The sequence below is a fragment of the Eutrigla gurnardus genome (genome assembly GCF_963514095.1).
Source record: "Eutrigla gurnardus genome assembly, chromosome: 4".
Lineage (NCBI taxonomy): Eukaryota > Metazoa > Chordata > Actinopteri > Perciformes > Triglidae > Eutrigla > Eutrigla gurnardus.
This window is the reverse complement of record NC_139918.1, coordinates 23,210,844-23,230,473: the sequence shown is the minus strand read 5'-3', so window position 1 is coordinate 23,230,473 and position 19,630 is coordinate 23,210,844. Positions and strand designations below refer to the sequence as shown.

General features: G+C 38.0%; 1 protein-coding gene across 1 annotated transcript; it reads right to left on the bottom strand.

Annotated features, from left to right (window-relative positions):
• Positions 1–343: 343 nt before the first annotated feature.
• On the bottom strand, positions 344–17,423 carry LOC311012730 (macrophage mannose receptor 1-like). Its single transcript, XM_084008349.1, has 32 exons — positions 17,309–17,423; positions 16,669–17,025; positions 16,277–16,453; positions 15,369–15,524; positions 15,080–15,202; positions 13,934–14,071; positions 13,621–13,800; positions 13,063–13,217; positions 12,632–12,745; positions 12,096–12,211; positions 11,799–11,947; positions 11,508–11,707; positions 10,696–10,811; positions 10,531–10,603; positions 10,263–10,416; positions 10,054–10,092; positions 8,169–8,332; positions 7,973–8,034; positions 7,483–7,583; positions 7,046–7,188; positions 6,670–6,775; positions 5,859–5,986; positions 5,728–5,757; positions 5,303–5,344; positions 5,043–5,139; positions 4,165–4,397; positions 3,394–3,559; positions 2,487–2,654; positions 2,281–2,397; positions 1,851–2,009; positions 1,077–1,109; positions 344–985 (listed from the first exon to the last, which is right to left on the bottom strand). Exons 1-32 carry the CDS (start codon positions 17,370–17,372, stop codon positions 732–734), a joined length of 4,314 nt encoding a protein of 1,437 aa, XP_083864475.1. The 5' UTR covers positions 17,373–17,423; the 3' UTR covers positions 344–731.
• Between the last annotated feature and the right edge of the window lie 2,207 nt (positions 17,424–19,630).

Genomic DNA, 19,630 nt, shown 5'->3' with positions numbered 1-19,630 from the left:
GTTTCTTGCCTGATTGTAGTTTTAACCATAATCTCAAGTTTTAAGACAGCAGCTGGTTAGCTTGCAGTTAAGTGGACTGGACTTTAACGCTGTTTGACACTTTTGGGGATATTTTTGCTCATTGTTTTCATGAGCAAGGCACATTTGAGGAGGTCACCAGAATTGTCAGCTGGATAAGTACTAAGTATGATAGAACTGTAAGCAGGATGATATGCAGTAATGATAATAATGTCTTTCAGTGTATTTTTTTTATTAACCTTGAGGTGCAATTAGTCATGCAGTCAGCAAAACAAACACAACAATCAATGGACAATACAATGCAAACAACATAAGCAGCCTCATGAATGTTAAATGTATTACTTTGTTTTATTGTTTGTTGATATAGACATTACAATTCTTATTTTTCTACCACATTTTACATCTGTAATAATTTGCAAATATTAAAATATAAAACATCATCCTAAAAGTTAGACTTAAGTAAAAAAAAATGAGGTGTGTGTAGAATTCTTCCCAGTACATGCAATTTATCAGTATCTATTTGTAAGTCTACTATTACAAAAGATATGATTAATTGCAATGTAATTTCAAACTATCATTCCAAGTAATTTGCCATTTTAGCCACTGAGCCACTCACTTTGACTGTGAAATCATTGCCTGTGCAGGATAAAGTCACTACCAATGAGCTCTAAACAATGTGTCCTATCACGTCTGTTGTGTTTTGTCTTTGTAAATCACATGGTTATAAGAGGCTCAGGGCTCTCTTCTTCAGCATTCTCTACCGTTGTATTGATGTCGACCACATCAGGCTGTGACTGCTCATTGCTCAAGAAGAGTGGGTTTTCATAGGTAGTTAAATTGTCAGGGTTGAGCGAGCGATGAGGGAACTTCTTGAAGAGGAAGAAGGCAATAGCTGTCCCCATTGCAATCCCAGTAATTATTAACACAGCTGCCAAAGCCATGTGGCTACGGTGGTGAGGAGGAATTACTGTACAGATTGAAAAATTGTAAAATTATCAGCCAAAATAATTCAGTCACATTTTTGCATGAAAAAAAGAAGGTAAAGCAGTGTTGCTTACCAATTGATGATGGTGATACTGTTGGAGGGAGTACTATAGAAAAAGAAGGGTAATTTGGTGATTATACAGGGAAATTGGACAATAATATTAGACACATTATGGCCCAACCTGACAGACATGAACCAAAATCAGCATCGGCTGTTACAACGGCTTGTTTTCCTGTGTAGTGCATCATTGTGGAAGACAAACCAATGCAGCATCTGGGAAGCCTCATGACGTAGACAGACATGTTTTTAAACTCCTACAACATTATGTGACCTTAGGTGATGGGATGACCAAGCACCTCAAAGTGCATAACTGTAAACAGATGCCATAATCATAACACTACTTAGGAGTAAACATGTTGGAGAGCTACGATGACCAGCTTGCTAGAGCCAGTGTTTGGTTTGTCCATTCTGGGCTTCTGTAGAAACGTGGCAGTGCAGCACAGCAGGCTCCATGAAGACCCACTAGATAAGAAGGACTAATTCTAAGCTAACGAAAACCTCTTAGCTTCGGCTGATTTAAATGAAAACATAGTAAAGTATAATGTTATTATATTTGATCTTAATAGTTAGGGCGATCCTAACTGCTACACACACTGCTCCCTTTTAAAAGACAGAAAGCCCCAGCATGTAATCTGCTGTCTCGGGCAAGTCATTGCAAGAATTTATAACTCTATAATCGCCCAATCTGACGGGCAGTCATTTCAGAATATTGACGAAAATATTGATCTTGGCAAAATAAAAAAATAATGTTGTTATGATTGAGTCCATACAGGAAGAATTATTTTACCTTTGGGTGTTTTGCAGATGTATGGTCTTTCATACCACGTACGGCCTGCACTCCATGTCCCATTTGAAGTCCTAATCTCTCCGTTGCTGCGATCATTAGGTTGACCTTCAGCCCAGTTAGTGTAGTCCATGACTGTTTTGTCCAACCATAACCACTCCCCTGGAGACGAATACATTTTTTCTTATTCAGTTTCTTTTGTACCATTTGTTGTTGTTTTTGTTTTATCACATACAATGCAACTTTGTACTATGCATATAAATAATAACTACACTATTATGCTATTACTATTATGCATTATTTTTCACAATAACATTGGATGTACTGTATAAATACTTTCATTAGTTATTCACAAAACATAGGTTTTGTATATCATCTTTCCCTCTTTAGCTGAATATTACTTTACATGAAAGAACAGAAAATAGGACTGTACCTTTGTGAGTTTGAAACAGGCCAATCCAGAACGAGTTGTGGCTGTCTTCAAATATCTTTGCATTGCTTTGAATGAATTCTTGCTGAAAGGGATCTTCAATACTGGCTAGTGATCCACCTTCAGAAAGCCAAACCAAAGTCCTTACTCAAAGCTACATGCATTTTAGTGCCGAAAAATATCTTGTAAGATCCACAAAAACAACTTACCATGTCTAACACAGCTAGCAGATGCCTCTGCCCATTTTTTCAATTCTGTGAAAAATGCGTAACAGTAACCTTTGAATGGTAGCCAGAAGTAATTCTGGTCTGTGTTTGAAGTACCTGGATCTTCAGGGCATTCTCCTGGAAAAACACTTGACTCTGTTGTTGGCACATCTGTGAATGAGAGCGAACACGTGACACTGGGATCAACTAATTAGATTTAGATTTGATTTGTATCAATAATTTTGCAAGCCACGAAAGTTACGATTTGTCTTTCAACTGTTGAAGTATTAGACTGTTAAAATATGTAATTACAAAGACTACACTCCCAAAGGTCGAGTAAGTGACATATCTTGCTGAGGCTACAATGTCGTATATATTTCTTAATAAATGTAGACATGCAGTGTTAAGTGCTTTGAGTATTTGGAAGACTACAAAAGAGCTGTTTAAATGTGGGTCTATTTGCCATCAAGTTAAGATTTTCACATAGCTTGAAGGCAGGGCGTTGAATGCCTATTTTGTCTTACACTACTTGAATGAACCTAGCAGCTGGCGGACCTAACTTTACGTTTCCTTACTCATAGCTCTTCTACTCACTGCATCTCTCTAGAACACAGCCATCGCTGAATTTCAACCTGCATGCATGCTTTTTTCAAACATTCAACATTGTCGACAACACAGTAACTAATATAGCCAGCTAGCAAAACTGTTGAGTACCGTGTCCGAGCCCAAGGAGTGTGTACGCTCTGCCCTCAGTGAAATACTCAGTAAATGACAGCAACACGCAGTAAAGACAAAACCAAACCCTGTGCATCAATGCAGAATTATTCACCTCCGCATCCCAATGCATCATTAAATGGAGAAGATTTCCATTGGATATTAAAATGTAGTCGTAGTCTGGTATTTGACATACCTGTAGACAGCATACACACACTGTTCATGGTCTGCTTGCAGTCAGAGGTCTTCCATTTTCCGTCCACATCTATGTAGACACAGGGTTTGTCCTTGCTTGGTTCATTTTTACCCCAGTGGGAAAAGCTCATGTGCCAGCCATCAATATATCTGAAATACCCATTGGTCTGAAAAGCAAAGATTGATCAGATCAGATCATATTTTTTACAGCAATCACTAATGAACCGGTTCGCCATGTAAAAAGCATGGATGCATACAATTGATGATCCCCTGACTTTTCCTCTTGTGCCACCATGTGGTTGACATTTGTGGTTTTTACTGAAATGTCATTCCTGTAGATGGATGGGCATTTTATTTTGTATTCATTTTGTACATTTTTCCCCCCCTCAGGGTGAATTGTAATAACTTTGGTGATCCCTTTGACTTCCTCTACTACCATAATCAGGTCAAAATCTTAACTTCTCTACCCCTTTTGGTTTATGACCAAAATAACAGCTACACATTTCCATGAGCTGTAAGTTGTGTTTGATGATAATTTGCAAATATTAGCATGTAGGCTATGATAAAATGGTGCACATTGTAAACATTATAATTATTAATTATGATAATTCTTACAAGTAGAGTAAACAATCCATGGAACTATGAGTCAATGGAACTAAAAAGTGAAATTGACAAAATGAAAATGAAAAATTTGGATGTAAATTTTTACGGTAATCAGTAGTTACAAGCGTAGGTTAGTCGTGTGCTGTTTTAGAGGTTTTCAGCACTGTACCTCCATTTTGTTTAGTCCAATCCAAAGAGGAGTTTTGAGCTCGAAAACCAGCAGCTCAGCATAGGCCTGTAACCACTTGTTCCTCAGGCTAGCCAGTTTGGCACCATCAAGTTCACAGTGCTTTTTGGCTGCATCCCAGTTCATTTGTTGAGTTACAACCTTGATAGAGTCATTCAATATTTTGACATAGGTTATAGAAGTTGCTGGTTCAGCAGAGTCTGGCAGAGAAGGGTCTGTTTAGGGGGAGAACATATATTAAAAACAAATTCAGTTCTTCCATTCAAACAAAGGTGAAGCTCTGTTGTAAACTTCCATCAACCTCCTTTTTTGTGTGATTTTTCGGGGCAGCAGAAATAAGTTGTGAAGACAGCATTGCCATCACCTTTTAATTTGATATGGCAAACTTGTGAGCAAACACATTTTTTAAATTGCTGCCTATCCAGCAATAACATTAGTTTTCATTTGGCGTCACCAGTCAAATATTCACTCTCTTTTAGCCCTTAGGGAATATCTGGCAAGGGCTGCAACAACAAACCGATGGAAATATTTGGCCACAAATTTCAGCCTTGATTAGTTGGGTGTATGTTAGGGATGCATCAATACCAGTTTCATCTTCATGATCCAATACTGTGCTCATGTACTTGTACTCGTAAAATTACTCGATACAATCGCACCCGTTACCACTACGGCAACATGGCGTTAACATCTCGTCAGTTGAGCCTTATAAGATGCCCGTCTACAAATATAACGATGATGGTGATGATTAATGCACAAACAGGTTAAAGCCATTTTTTATTAATAGTGGGTGTCTGTTCAAGATAGAGAGCATGTTGTCTAATTATTCAACCATACTTGAAGAGAAAAGAAGATGGGCTCACCAACATTATGTTGACATACAAATCCATTGGTGTCATTGCAGGACTTTGGTATCCATTTTCCAATACCAAGTAAAGGCTTGGTATTGATCACAGCACACTGTGAAGCACAGAGAGAGAATTTATTTGATTTATTTCCTTTATTTTTAACTTTGAGTTGTCACATTGTAATGAAAAATATGATTGGTTACTACAAACGTATTTTGAGTCCAAGTCATGACAAAATAAGTGGTATCGGAAATAAAAATTTCAAAACGTCTTACCTGTTTCGTTGTTTGCCTGAATCTGTTGTAATGCCTTAGATACTGCAATGTAAACCCGACATTTTATTTATATTTTTTTATAATAACTCAAAAAGTATGATAATAAATTAATATATTCTATATATACTTATAGAAATTAATTTGACTCCTCATCGGGGTCTCAACAAACAGTAGTGGATGTACCAAAGACAAACAACTTCCTGTTGTTTGGGACTGAGGTGGCATTTTGCCTATGGATATACAGCCTGTGGTTTTCCCCCACTGTGTCTTTAGCTGCAGAGTAGCAGAGTTCATACAACACTGACACATCGTCCTAAACCTCTGCTTAAAGTTTCTGGGCAGAACTCAGACTTGTGAACTTGTGACTTGTGACCCCCCCCCCCCATGAATACACAAAATGTTACAGCTACAATTGAACATCTTACCCATATTCTCGGTTCATAAGGAAGCATTGTCTGAAGGAGGAAAAGAAAATGGAAAAACAAATTAGTTGGGGTGCCACACACAACCCACTCACATCCCAGTATGAAGCACAAATTATATTCTGTCCACTTACTTCAAACTTCAAGTTAACATATCGCCTTGGTCGTCCATCAGTCCAATAAAATTCATGTGAATAGGTCCTGATAAACCCAATCCAAAGGTCTGTAATAGGTGTGTCAGCCATTTGAGTCATCAAAAACGCTGAAGATGTAACAGATAACAATGATTTAAGGATCAGATATATGCATAGAAATTCACATATACATACATACATGTGCTCTTCGCCTACTTGTTTTGTTTCTTGTTTTACTATAAACTGGACCACAACAGAAATCAGTGACATTTGGCTTGATCAGACCAGTTTAGTTTTGTTAAACAGCACCTCTAGAGGCAGCTAGCAGAGCATTAGATTTGTTTTGCATTTAAAAAAAGCATTAGTCACTTGTGCATTTTAAGATTTTCTGCTCAGTAAAACTGCTAGCAATATACTGATGCACTTTCTTCCAACAAATGTACTTATTGTAAGTTGCTTTGGATAAAAGTGTCTGCTAAATGCCCTAAATGTAAATGTAAAATAGTTTTCAAGGTGATTATTGAACTTCCAGCCTCACACCATCACAATCTTTGCATTTAAAATACTCAAAAGAGATAGAAGAAATACACGTATCCAATGCTGGCTCGGCTTTGTTACCTGCCATATCAGGTAAATAGAACTGTAACGGTATACTGCAGGATTAAAATTGACAGTTATGATACTGTGTACATTTGCTTTTCTATGGTATTAAAATAAAAATGGCATTATCTTGCTGTGAGAATATTGTTAGAGTTCTAGATCGGGGGATCAGTGGATATTTTACCATGACAAGTAATTGTGTGAAACAAACCTTCCGCATGTCTAGATGGAATAGAGGCCAAGTTTCCACCCATAGTTTGGCATTGTTTCCTTGCATCATCCCATGTCAATTTCTGGTACTTAATGATGCTGTAACACTGGTGGTGAGGAATGATACAATTATTTATAACTCCTAAGAGTACACCAAATACACCCACTCATTGTCCAAGTAAGTACATCAACTCCAATTTCACATGACAAAACAGCTCAATGTGACCTCTAAATAGAAATATATGACCTAAAAGAAGCAGTGCTGTCAAATCAAAAGCAAATATCTTGCAAGCAGTGAGAATTCAATTCTGTCCTCAATCAGTTTTATACCAGTCCTTCAACACAACACATTTTGAAGGCTTAAATTGAACTCTGACCTTAGAATTAAACTTTTTCCAGTGGGGGAGGCAGCCACCTTTCGGAGCCAGTGTGGGGGCCACAGTGGTGTTGGCAGGCGGTGAGCCAACGCGTTTACAAATGGACTTGTGTTCATACCCACAATTATAATCATGCCAGAAACCTGTGAACCGATACAAGACCTGAAAATCAAGACTTGAGCAAATAAAATGTGTTTTTATTCTTTAACATCAAATATGAGGTTAAGGTTATAATCCCTTAATCAAATTGCTTTCATGCTGTTATTGGTCAAAATGTTGTATTCATGTATTTATGAACATGAAAGAGCTCTTCGATGAAGAGCTGGGTTGTCACCACACCGGTTGCTCTTCTGTTGTATTTCAAATAAGATTAGGGTTATAACTTAAATGATTTTGTCATTTGCATGGGATGTTGAATTGTATTTTGGTTCACTCACCAGTAGAATATGACATGACCGCACAGTTCTCATCATAATTCCTGAAATCAGGCTGCCCTTCATTCCACTTTTGAAACACCACTTGAGAACCATCCATCCACCTTTAATATAACAAAAACAAATCAGCTTAAATGTTGTCCCAATAGTAACTCATTGTGAAAATAAAAAGAGCACAATACTGATTAAAGTCTAAAGGGCTGAAAGCTGTATTGTGGTTGTTATTCTTCCAGGTATCAAACAAACTAACCACCAAATTGGCCGAAGAGTGGAAAAAAAAATAAGTATCAACTTGCTGTGACAAGTTACTCTGCCATTAGTCTGTAGCAACTAGAAAATTCAACGATAACTTTAAAGAAATGTTTTCAACTTGTTCATACTTGTTATCTTGTTATTTTTGTGGGATATTCTTTTCCCAATTTAAGTCAGATTTATTTTATTTATATTGTATTCTTGAGACTTTCTTTCTCATTTTTAATGAATTCATACTCACTCAAATGTTCCATCAAGGTCGACTGTCAGGCCTATCCAGTAATAGCTGTAACTCTCAGACACCTACACAACCAGACAGAGGCACACAATAAAACCAGCGGTACCTATATTGCAGTATGTGCTGAAGTTAAATAGCATGGTTAATGTAATTCTTTGTTGCTTTAATTGTTTAATGTAGTATATATATCACAGCTTACCCGTTTCCATAAAAAGACACTTTCAGCTTCACTGTTGATCGTTACCAAGTCACCATGCCTCTGTTGGCAGAACAGACGAGCTTCTTCCATGGCCATTGGATCTGTGTTAATATAATACTGAGTGCCATTCCATTCCAGCCAACCGTCTGACGTCACATTATAGTCTGAAAAACATGTAAGAGAGATGTATACCTTCAATATATGTGTAATTAGATTTGTTTTATTCCACTTGATTCTACAGGTGGAAAATAGCAATTTGCTACAACCTGGCATGCATTACTTCCTTACAAGATTAATGTCTTATTGTGCATTGTCCCTGTCTCTTCTGTGTGGTTTCTGATGGCAGTTTAAATTCAAAGACAATTGAGGCAGGTGAGGTCCATCCAACAGAAACGTAACTGCCGCAGCATGGTAATGTCACCATGCTGTCATACATAATAATAGGGCTGTTCGATTTTGCCCAAAAATAAAATCCCGATTTTCTTCTCTCAAAATCCGATTTTCGATTACAATTACGATTATTTTTGAAATTATTTCAAATATGCTGTTTTAATTAAACATTTTGCAAATAATTTCCCCATTGGGATTTAAGTGCAAACCTTGCTCTTATTAAACCTAAAATCCCTCAAGGGATCAATATAAAGAACAATTAATTAACTTTTGCCATCTGGCTTTGCTCCATGTTATCTTCTTGTAGACCTCTTGTTAACAAAAAAAAAAGAAAAAAGAAAAACCTCACTTTCACATGTATCTTAAGGTGTGTCCATTAAACAAAAATGAATGAATAAAGTGCAGAACTTTAACTTTTTGTAAAATAAATAAAAATCGATTTTTACGATTTTCACGCTTTTAACATCGTCCTAACTACATAATCGCAATTACGATTTAAAATCGATTAATCAAACAGGCCTTCATAATAACTGTATATATAACTGCAGGGTTCAACCTTAATGTTTTTTTTTAGTTGCTCAATAGCAGGGGTGCCCAACTCCGGTCCTGGAGAGCCACTGTCCTGCATGTTTTAGGTTTCTCTCTGTTCTTACACAACTGATTAGAACGATTTTCAAACCTGTGACAAGCTTCAGCTGCTTGATAACGAGCACATCATTAGTATCAGGTGTGTAAGAGCAGGGAGAAACCTAAAACATGCAACCTTGCGCTTAAACGTTCCACAAACTGCACAACACATAGTTGGAGTTTTGCCCACATGCTCTCTTACACCATCCAACTAAACTCCTATTTCCAGAATAATTGTGATGTTCACTTGAAGAAGCGAGACGGCTAAAGTTTCAAGTTAAAAGGTTGCTAGATTTCCTACCCCGACCTGGCATTAGGGCTAGTCTTAACGTTTAGCCCTGGCCACTTCTACAGTTCCAGCTGGAGTGCAGGACATATAAATGAACATCCGTTACATTCAAGCCCTGGCCCAAGAGTTAAAATGATGCAAGCCGATTGCGCCACGGAAAGGTAATTAAGGTAATTGATCAAATATGTTTTTAATAGACCAAACCTTCACTTTTAAGAGTCATCTTGAGATTAAAATGACCATGAAACAAACCTTTTAATAAATCTGGGAGAAGTCGCAAAATATGAGATATTAACGGATGACACATTTGTAAATATTATAACAGAAGAAACATTGAAAAGCATTTTAAAATGTGGACTCTATTAAAAGAAAGAATAGATAGATGTATACATAGAAATCTTTTTTTTTCTGATTAAAGTATGAATCTGGTTATTTTGGCAAAACTGTCAATTTTTTTATTTCATCAGCCAATGAAGGGACATTGATTGGTTACTTCTTTATACTCATTTTGTTATTGATTTGATAACCTACATGCAAAAACAAGCTTACTTCAGTGTCAAATATATAATTGCCCCTTACCAGGAGTGACAGGGTCCGGAGGTGGCTTTGGAGATGTTCCTGTAGGGCCATAGAGGAAAAAATATATTTCGAATAGAGAATTAAGATGTTAATGGACACATTGGTTTAAAATGAACAATTAATTTTGCTAATTCAACACGCAACTAAATTTGACAAAATAATTACATGTTTTTCTTGAAAACCCATACAACCAAATGACCAGGCTTTACCTGCGTGGATCTGACACAACCAATCATTGTACTTCTCACAATGCACATCGTTCCAAGACCCAGTCCGATATTTACGATATGCTTTGAATTCAGCGCAAGATTCCACATTGTTTTTGTTGTTTGGCTCTCCTTCCTCCCAGTGTTGGAAGTTTACCTGTTAACAAAAGCAAACTATTAAACATGCAACGACAAATGGAGTTAATTTCATTTAATTGAGTTGCAATAACTAAAACTCGACCGCTGTAGAGAAAGAAAACGGCTAACTCACTGGCGATCCATCGCTCCATACGTAACCGGTGACTGGGTCAGGGGCATGAAGTCCAATCCAGGCTATTTCATAGCTAAAATGGAAAGAGTCATATTAATCATTTAAACATGCAACCTGTGTAAAAAAATATATCCAACTTTTCCCCTAATTTAATTTGTACTGTACCGTCCAGTAGTTTGCTCACTACCACTGTGGATGCTGAGCAGGTCTCCTCCGATGGCCCTGCAGTAATCTCTGGCCTCATACCAGGTTTTCTTTTCAAAAGATGGCCCTGAAAACAACTTAATCACAAGGCAACTGTGTTTAAAGGTTTGGTAGTTCCCTTTTCCCCTACTTTAAAGCATCCTGGAAATTAATGCCGTGTTACGTTGCGACTGTGGTTGTGTTTAGTTGTGTATTAGGTCTTTTTGTGAACGACAGAGCTTGCAGTGTCAGGTGTAAGGTTATAACTTAATATTATTTTCATTATTTTGTCACCAGTGAATCAAAATTGCAGATTGCAGCTAATCATTAGAGCTATACACAGGTGTGAGATCTGCAGAGTGAGGCAGTGGCTGAAAACATTAGCAGGATCATTGGCTGACAACGGACATTACTGTAAGGAGCTAACTCGGCCTGGGTCCTTCCTCTCCAATGTGTGCTGTTAAGATGGCCACTCTGCTGATGGTGTTGATATTTGAATGTGGGTCATGTTAATATTTGTTAGGGTGGTAAGTGACTGTCTGAGGAAAAACTTCAGTCAAAACAATTTACCATTTTTCATGTTACAAACAACTAAATTGATACTTTAGGTCATGGACCCCGATTTCAGAAGATTTTTGATTTGATAACCAGAATTCTATAGTTGTCTAGATAACCTCGGGGGAAGTGAAACCTGTAAACTCTTCCTATTTTTCTGGGGGAGCCCTGGTTAGGAAAAACAGCAAATATATCAGAACTGCAGGTGTATCACTCATGTGAGGCACGTTGGATTTTACCTTAGAGCAGAAGTTTCTTGTTGCTATTGGAGTCCAGCCGTCCTCACACTTGGTAGGGGGAGGAGTTGGCGGGGCAGGGGTTAAGACGGCCCCCTCTGCCAGGTGTTTGCAGATGTATTTCTCCTTATTGGTGCAGGGCAGCACATCCCAGAGGCCAGCAAACACCCCAGTTGCCATGGCAACACAGCCTTGTTGGTGACCTTGCATTGTCGAGGGAGAAATTGTAAAATGTCAATTGTGAAGCAACTTTTGGAGGCATTTTACAGATGGAGTTTGAAATGTCCACCATACCTGGCATTTCAGCATTCCAGTGAGTAAACCTCACCGGTTTTGTGTTGGTCCACACAAACTGATAGATGTTTTTCTGATTTGAGAGACCTAACCAGAAGTATTTCTCTGGTCTTAACCCCACCAAGCTGACAAGGAAGGCATTATCCACCCTGGAAATATTTACACAATTGGGATCAGTGAATTTCCCTTATCCGTGAATAGTTTTTTAAGTTTCCCATCACATCTGAACTATTTATATCTGGTTTGCTCATGTTTTGTACCTCTCAATATTTGGAATCTCAAAAAGGATTTTTTTACCCATTCGAAACATCAGCTAGGTAGGAATCGGAGCTCTTGCAGTGATCTTTGGCTTCATCAAATGTCTTTGTCTCTGTTCCTGCAAAGTAGCAATAGGAGCCATGTCTTTTCCAACCCTGGGTCGTAGGGGAAAAGGGTGGGCATATATCGTCAAGTGGTTTTCCTTGTTTAGTGTGTTAATACATTTTTAGAGAACAAAACAATGAAATATATATTCAGGGATTTGACAGGGTTGCTTATGAAATTCATTGCACAGTGTACATTTCCAATGGCAAACATTCCTGTTCAATAATGCAATGGTTGCATTTTAGCATACTTTGTTGCATTATTCAGTAATATATATAAAGAAACAAGCCCAAGCATGTAATCAATCATTTGGATCCAACTTCCTGTACTTGACTGTCTGCTCCTTTTTGCAGAGGTACAATACCCAGCCATGTACACTTTGAGGTTTACTTTGGTGGAATAAACCATTCCTGTATATACCAGAAAATATGTTTTTTTTCATATATTGTAAAGAAGTAAAGTTCACGCACAGTTTTGCAGCCTAAATTCTGCTCCACTTCATCTCCAGAGGGTTCAGAGGCAGTCCTCTTCATGCAAATGAAGCCATGTTTCTCGTCACACATACGGTCGCCCCAGTTCCCATTCTGCACAAAAGAAACAAATTCAAAGGTTGATCTATGTGGAGACCTGATGGACACTGATGTGTGATCACCTCCTTCCAAAACAACAAGCTTTTACTATTCTATTACAACGGCCATCACTCTTTTTGGAAGGCTTGCTCCAAGATTTCAGTACTCCACAAAAAACAATGTAGGGCCTTTTCCTACACTGTTGCTACACACTTTAAAATATATAATATGTGATTGAAATTTCACAGCTCAAAGGGCAGGACTTATATATGTTATTTATCCATATAAGTGAGTCAGTGAAATAAATATGTACCATAGCCACATCTCCTTACCTCTCCCCTGATGAGAACACAGTCTTCTGTGTCAGTAGAGACAGCAGGTTCCCCAAATTCCCAGCTGGTGAAACTGACAGTAGAGTGGTCACTCCAGTCAAACAGCCCCTCTGTCCTCTTGTCATTCAGTCCAATCCAGAGTTCATCAGTGGATGCTGCAGACATGGAAAGAAAAGTGCATGTGATATCTCTACTGTGGAGCTCTACTGAACTTGTCATGCTTGTGTTCAATTCCCGGCATTCTGCAGTTTACAAGGGCAAGATACTTAACCCCAAATTGTGATGTTTATCTCTCCTGATGAGCAGGTATGTGTGTGTGAATGGGTTAAAGCTTGTTTGTGAAGCGTTTTGAGTGGTCACTAAGACTAGAAAAGAGCTGTATGAATTTAATGTAAAACCAGACAAGATCAGGATCTCTCGGTTGGGGGTATCTGGAAAAATCTTTTGAAAAACCAAAGCTTCCAGGTGAATGGAAATGATTATTCTATGTTCCATACCATTCAAGGGACAGGTTATGTAAAGTTTGGCCCAAAGGTGGTGCCAGAGGAAAGGCCGTACCATAACCAAGTTGAGAGATGACAAAGCTTTGATCCTCCACATTGCCGATGCTCACTAGGTCCCCTCCTTCTTTACGGCACACTTTCTGAGCATCAGACCATGATTTCTGAGGACGATTAAGGTGGAAGCAGTGGCCATTGTAGGGGATCCAAGGGCTTGAACAAAATCCTGTCCCAGCAGCTGATCATGAGAAGAACAAAGATATATTGATGCAGAGTCACTGAAATCAAGTTGACCAATTAACAATAGACAAATGCTAACACAGTACATTTTGTGGAAATTAGATTAAAATAACATTTATATTTTTCTTTACCTTGAGTAGGAGGAGTCACAGGTCCTTCACTATAGCAGATGTACCCCAGTTTTTTGTTGCATGATGAACTTTGCCACGAGTACTGTACAGCACCATCAAGAATTGCACATTCATGTCCCGGATTAGGAAGTGGATGTCCTAAAACAAGAGGGTGGTTAAACTTGACATGTCAGTATTCATGTGTCTCCAGTTTGTTTTTTGATTTTTTAAAAGCCAACATGAGCAGATGTGACATCAACTTTCACTTGAGATGAATGAATGCTTGAATCTAGTAAAAAATAAAGAAATAAATTAATAAATCCAGAAGAAAACTAAAAAAGACAAACCCAAAATGTTCAGCAGAAGTGAGAGGGGGAAAGATGCACATGTTGTTTGTTTACTCAAAAATTCACGTGTTTGTTTGGGGTGAAGAGAAGAAACGAAGTTGAGTTGGTCCTGAAGACTAAAACTGAGCCAATATATTATTTGTGTAATTCACACAAAAGCTGTGCATTAGATGATGTAAAAATAGAAAACAGAATAGATTTAATTGTTCAAAGGCTGCAGCAACAATAGAGAGAGATATTCCCTCAAGACAGTGACAAGACAATAAAGATTACAGAGTGGACTTGTAATTTAGTCCTTATTTTAAACTCAAATGAAGTAAAGGAAGTTTGATGCAGGCATTTTTTTCTTGCAATGCAGAGCTATTCAGTTGTCAAGCACATTCATTAGATCAGGCTTGGGACATTCATTTTCCCGTGGTGCCACATCAGAAAGTGGGACTGTTGTGGAGGGGCCAAACTAAATGCTGCTCAATATAATAATTCATAAACAACAGTAAATTGTAGTGTTTAGATTAGCTACTGCTGGTAAGAATAGACGTTATGATGAGGCTATGAAAATGCGGAGCAGGCATAGTAAAAACAACAACATTATATCACTATTTAATCAACATTCAGAGAAAAGTATTTGGAAAATGGACAGTTTCATAACATCAATGTTAAGTGCGCACTGTGCGGCTGTATTATCAAAGATTATAGAACGCAAAAATCAAATCAGTGTTAGAACAGACAGTAGTGTGTAGAGAGTACAGATGAGAGATACAGTAATCATGTAATCATAAAAATAACAAAACAAAAGTATGGAAGTGGAAAGAAAACTTACCTGAATCCCAATTCAGATAACGGTATGGCCTCCCATTAGACCAGTGCCAGCCATGCTCTGGGTTCCTTATAAGCCCAGTCCATAGCTTGTCCCCCTGACCCCTGCCCTCTGCCCCTAGTAGTGCTGTGAGTGTGTTTAAAAAAAGAAAAAAAGACAATTACACAATAATGATTGACGATCAATCATTAATCACAAGCCCGACTTGAATGTATCACTAAAAGCAGTATATTGAAGATGTTTTTGTGTGTGAATTAGGTATTGATTATGATAAGAGTCAGTCGCTTCTTACCTATGATGTAAGCCTGCTCGTGAGGATCGCTGATGCTGAGCAGGGAGGCACTCTGCTGTTTGCAGCTGGCTTCAGCCTGAGCCCAAGTCAGAACTGACTGTGTGTTGAGCTGGTAATACGCTCCCGTTACAATGTGTTTGTTCCAGTGTTCTTTGGCTGTGAAACATGCATACATTTTATCTTTTTTTTTTCTTGGAAACTCAACTCTCACATGATTGTTAGAGTGAATGTTAGCGTCTGACTAAAATATAAACGAAAGGTCAGTCATGGATATAAATAATGCCCATGATTATTCCTGAAGGCCTTGATTATCCACGTCTGCTTAAATCACACATACAGTCTATTCCGGGTTTTGCTCTTCCAAATAAGACAATATTTTGACTAAGCTGTTTACATGGATAATGAAAATTAATTCCACTCATATTCCTGTACATGCAGCCGTGCATACTATTTATTAACATAATGTAAAACGCCTTCATAATGGCATTGCAAATTTGTGCATATCCAAGTATTTCATGATATTTATAAATAGGTGTGTTTTTTCTTCTGACCAGAAATGTGGGCTTTCCTTTTGGGTGTTCATCTCTAAATGAACGACACTGGCTGTAAACAGGCAGGAGGCCATTTGTCTCCAACTCTGGTAAAAGACCCAATCGTGACACATATAACAGATGTTGTTTGTCCAAAGAATGCTCCCAGTAATATTATACCAAAATAATGTTTGCATATTCCATTTGTCTTAATCAGAAAATGCCCCATTAGTAATAAGGGCTAATTACGAATATCTATATAATTATTTCTATGTCCCATATAAAATTGGTAGTGTTATCATATTGAATAAAAGTGGAATATTAATGTACAGTGTACACTTTAAAAAATAGTGCATTTTAATAAATAAAACAACTTACAGTTAGTTGGGCAGTAACCCCAGAGTTCATGTTCAAATTTAGTTTGAACCGCACACCAAGGTCTCTCATCAGCTGAGTCGTCACGGTGAACTTTGCATTCACCGTACCATCTGGATTTGTACAGGAATGGAAACATGCAGGGCCTACCGTTTGCATTTCCTCCAATGGTGTAATATTCTGAAACCACAAAAGAATTAAACAAAGAATAGCTTGAGTATTTTGACACCTAATTTATTTTATTTGACACACTGCTTATGATCCAAAATAATACAAATATGGGATGGAGTTAATTTAGTGTCTTTTTTCACTTCTTAACTCAATTGAGAAAATAGTTTTAATTAATCTAAAGGAGTACAAATCATTTAGATGAACAACACTGTTTTGTACTGTACCTCTGTAGGTTCTTGCACAAGCCCCTATGGACAACCCTAAAATTGTGAGGTGGTTATTGGGTCCTATTGTTCTGGAGAGAGATGCCGTGTTATCTGCAGTGAGTTCAATGTAAAGCTCTTGGCCTTTGAGGGCGAGCACTGTTCCGTTCTTGCATTCCCACTTTTGGAGGTCGCTGTTTTCGTCACAATCGTAGAGGCTTATTTCACTTCCCACGCTTTTCCCCTGGACTCCCAGGCACTTATCTAACCACTCAACCAAAAGTCGGTCACCAGTTGTCCAGCGTAGGTCATAGCAGTAGTTATCTCTTTTAACCAAGCAAAAACCAGTGTCCTTGTTAGTTAGACGAAATCGTGAATCTGCGGAGAGAGAATGAATACACAGTTGTGTTTGTGATAGAATGCAGAAGAACTCAAGAAATCTTTTGAACATCTGTTTGTACAGTCTATCATTAGACTTGTGTCTAATTGGATTTCATATTACAGGGACAGTGTGACTGTCTGTAATTCACAGAATAAATAGAAATAGAATTACATTCACTTCAATGTTGAACAGTAGCAAATCTACAAACGGTGGTAAAGAACAAAACAGACACAGGTAGACTTTGACATGGCCCTACAAAAAGCGGTTGGGATACTGTACCATCTGAAGCCAAACATTGTAATGTTTGGATGAGGAGCACAAATGCCACACAAGTTGTCTTCATTGTGTCTCACTGCTGAAGACTTTATCCATGCATTTCTCGCAGATAATTTAAGAGTTATGTGAATTATCATGGAAAGAGTCGGGGTTAAATAACATCCTTCCTGCTAAATCACGTCATTTATTTTAATGAAGCAGCGTCACGTCTCAGAATTACAATTTCATCAACAATTTCAGACGAACAGGGAGGGACACATGCTGGTATTTGCACACTTGTGTGTTTCCTTGCAATCAGCTGTTCCCAGAACTCCTCATCTGGGCACAAACCTAAAGTGCATACACATTACTTATGTGGGTGTGTGTGGTTGAATGATAAACAGACAGCGTGATAGTACTGGACTAAGTGAGCTCCTCAATGCCAGCAAACCAAAGTGCCGAAGATGTTTCTGACTAAAAGTGTGTTCACGCCTCACGTTACTCGCGCTAATTTGACCGCAGGATCGGTTGTGTTTATCCACGTCACTCGTTCTCGATGCGACTGAGAGACCTACCTCCATGTAGATAACGACAGGGTTTATTCAGTCATGGCTGAAATAACCTCTATTGCTGCTTTGTGCATGTTGTGGAAGTCCCAGATATACAGGTTAATCAAATGGCGCCCTATCTGAGTTGATAACATCAACCAGATGTTAAATTTCATTGAGTTGTGTTGATTGTGAACAGGAAGCCACACATCGCCTGGTTTTCTACAGTGATATGAGCCTAAACAAACAATTTTGTGTTCTTGCTTGTTCTTATAAACAGATAAAAAGAAGGGCAAAATAACTACCAAGCATCAACAGTGATATAGTAAATCACTTAAAAGATCAGTATTACTAATCACTAAAAGTCAAATCATCATTACAGCAGCAAATGAGTAATGTTTATCATGTGTCTTCCTGTCTTCTCTTCTTCTTTCCCGTTACCATGATTCGCCACAGAGTGTGTTAGCTGACCCCTGATTACAGCTTAAAGGCAGTCTGATTGTGGGGCGTTATTCTAGACGGTAACCACTGAATTATCAAACTATTCATGACCCTTCCCGACTTCATGTCAATCATTTCCTGAGAAGCCCACATCTGCTTACGGAGACAAAATCTTACAGTGGCTTCCTTTTTGTAAATATTTCACAATAATTTAGCATACAGACTCTAGACTAGAACCCAAGTGAATCATTTGCTAGTTCATGAGATGGAGACTGATTGTTCCCTTGCTTTTTGGTGTTTAAAAGTCACTTATTTGGCACTACTCCTCTATTATTTCCTATTTCTATTTTATTTTGTATTCTATGGGTCTTTAGATACATTGTTGGTCCCATTTTAGGGATGTTTGTCACTGATTGTATAACTGTCATCCACTGATGCTGATAGTCGGCTTTCTTTTTTTACTTTACATATGCATTTTTGGTTGTGCATTAAACATAGCTGAACGATTTAAAAAAAAAATATTAATCATATTATATATTTATTATATTATATATTATTTGTTCAACAAGATCATTTTCACCAGGAGGAACCAGGAGGAAAAAAACACTAGAATCTCTAGCTTCTCATTTACCTTGAGACGAGGGAATCGTAAGTGCAGAATGCTAACTCACTTCCGGGTTTAAGGACTCATTCCTGCCGCACTTTATAACTGAACACGGCAAGTTCAGTATTGTGTGCATATACTGTATATGGTCAGACACTTGTGTCATTATATTATTAATATTTTACCAAATTCAAGCTCAAATGGACGTTTATCCAGTTTCTTTTCACAAATCGATGCATGCAGCCCCCTCAGCACCGCTACTTCCTGCAACATGTTGTGTGACATTTTAGCAGCAGTGCATGTATACCACATAGCGAATGTTCACTTTGTGTTACTTGCATGATTTTGACCACAGGATGAGTTGTGTTTATCTACACAATCATTTGTGTTCATTTGCATCACTCACGCTAGATGTGCCAAAGAGGGAGGGCACTAACCTTGATGTAGACACTGACAATGTTCACCAATTATCGCTGAAATAACCACTTTTGCTGCTTTTTACAGCAACATGTTGTGGAAATCCCAGATTTGCTGGGAAACCAAACACAGTCCTGTCTGAGTTCATAACATCACCCAGATGCGCTCAGTCAATTGAATTGCGAATAGCAACACTGTTAGAAATTACCAGCATTTCACAATAATTAACAGTATTATTTTACAGTAACTTGTTGTAATTTAGTTCCCCTGTAATATCCCAATGAATACCTGTAAAAACTACAGTATCTTTGGATTTTACAGCATCTAACTCTAATT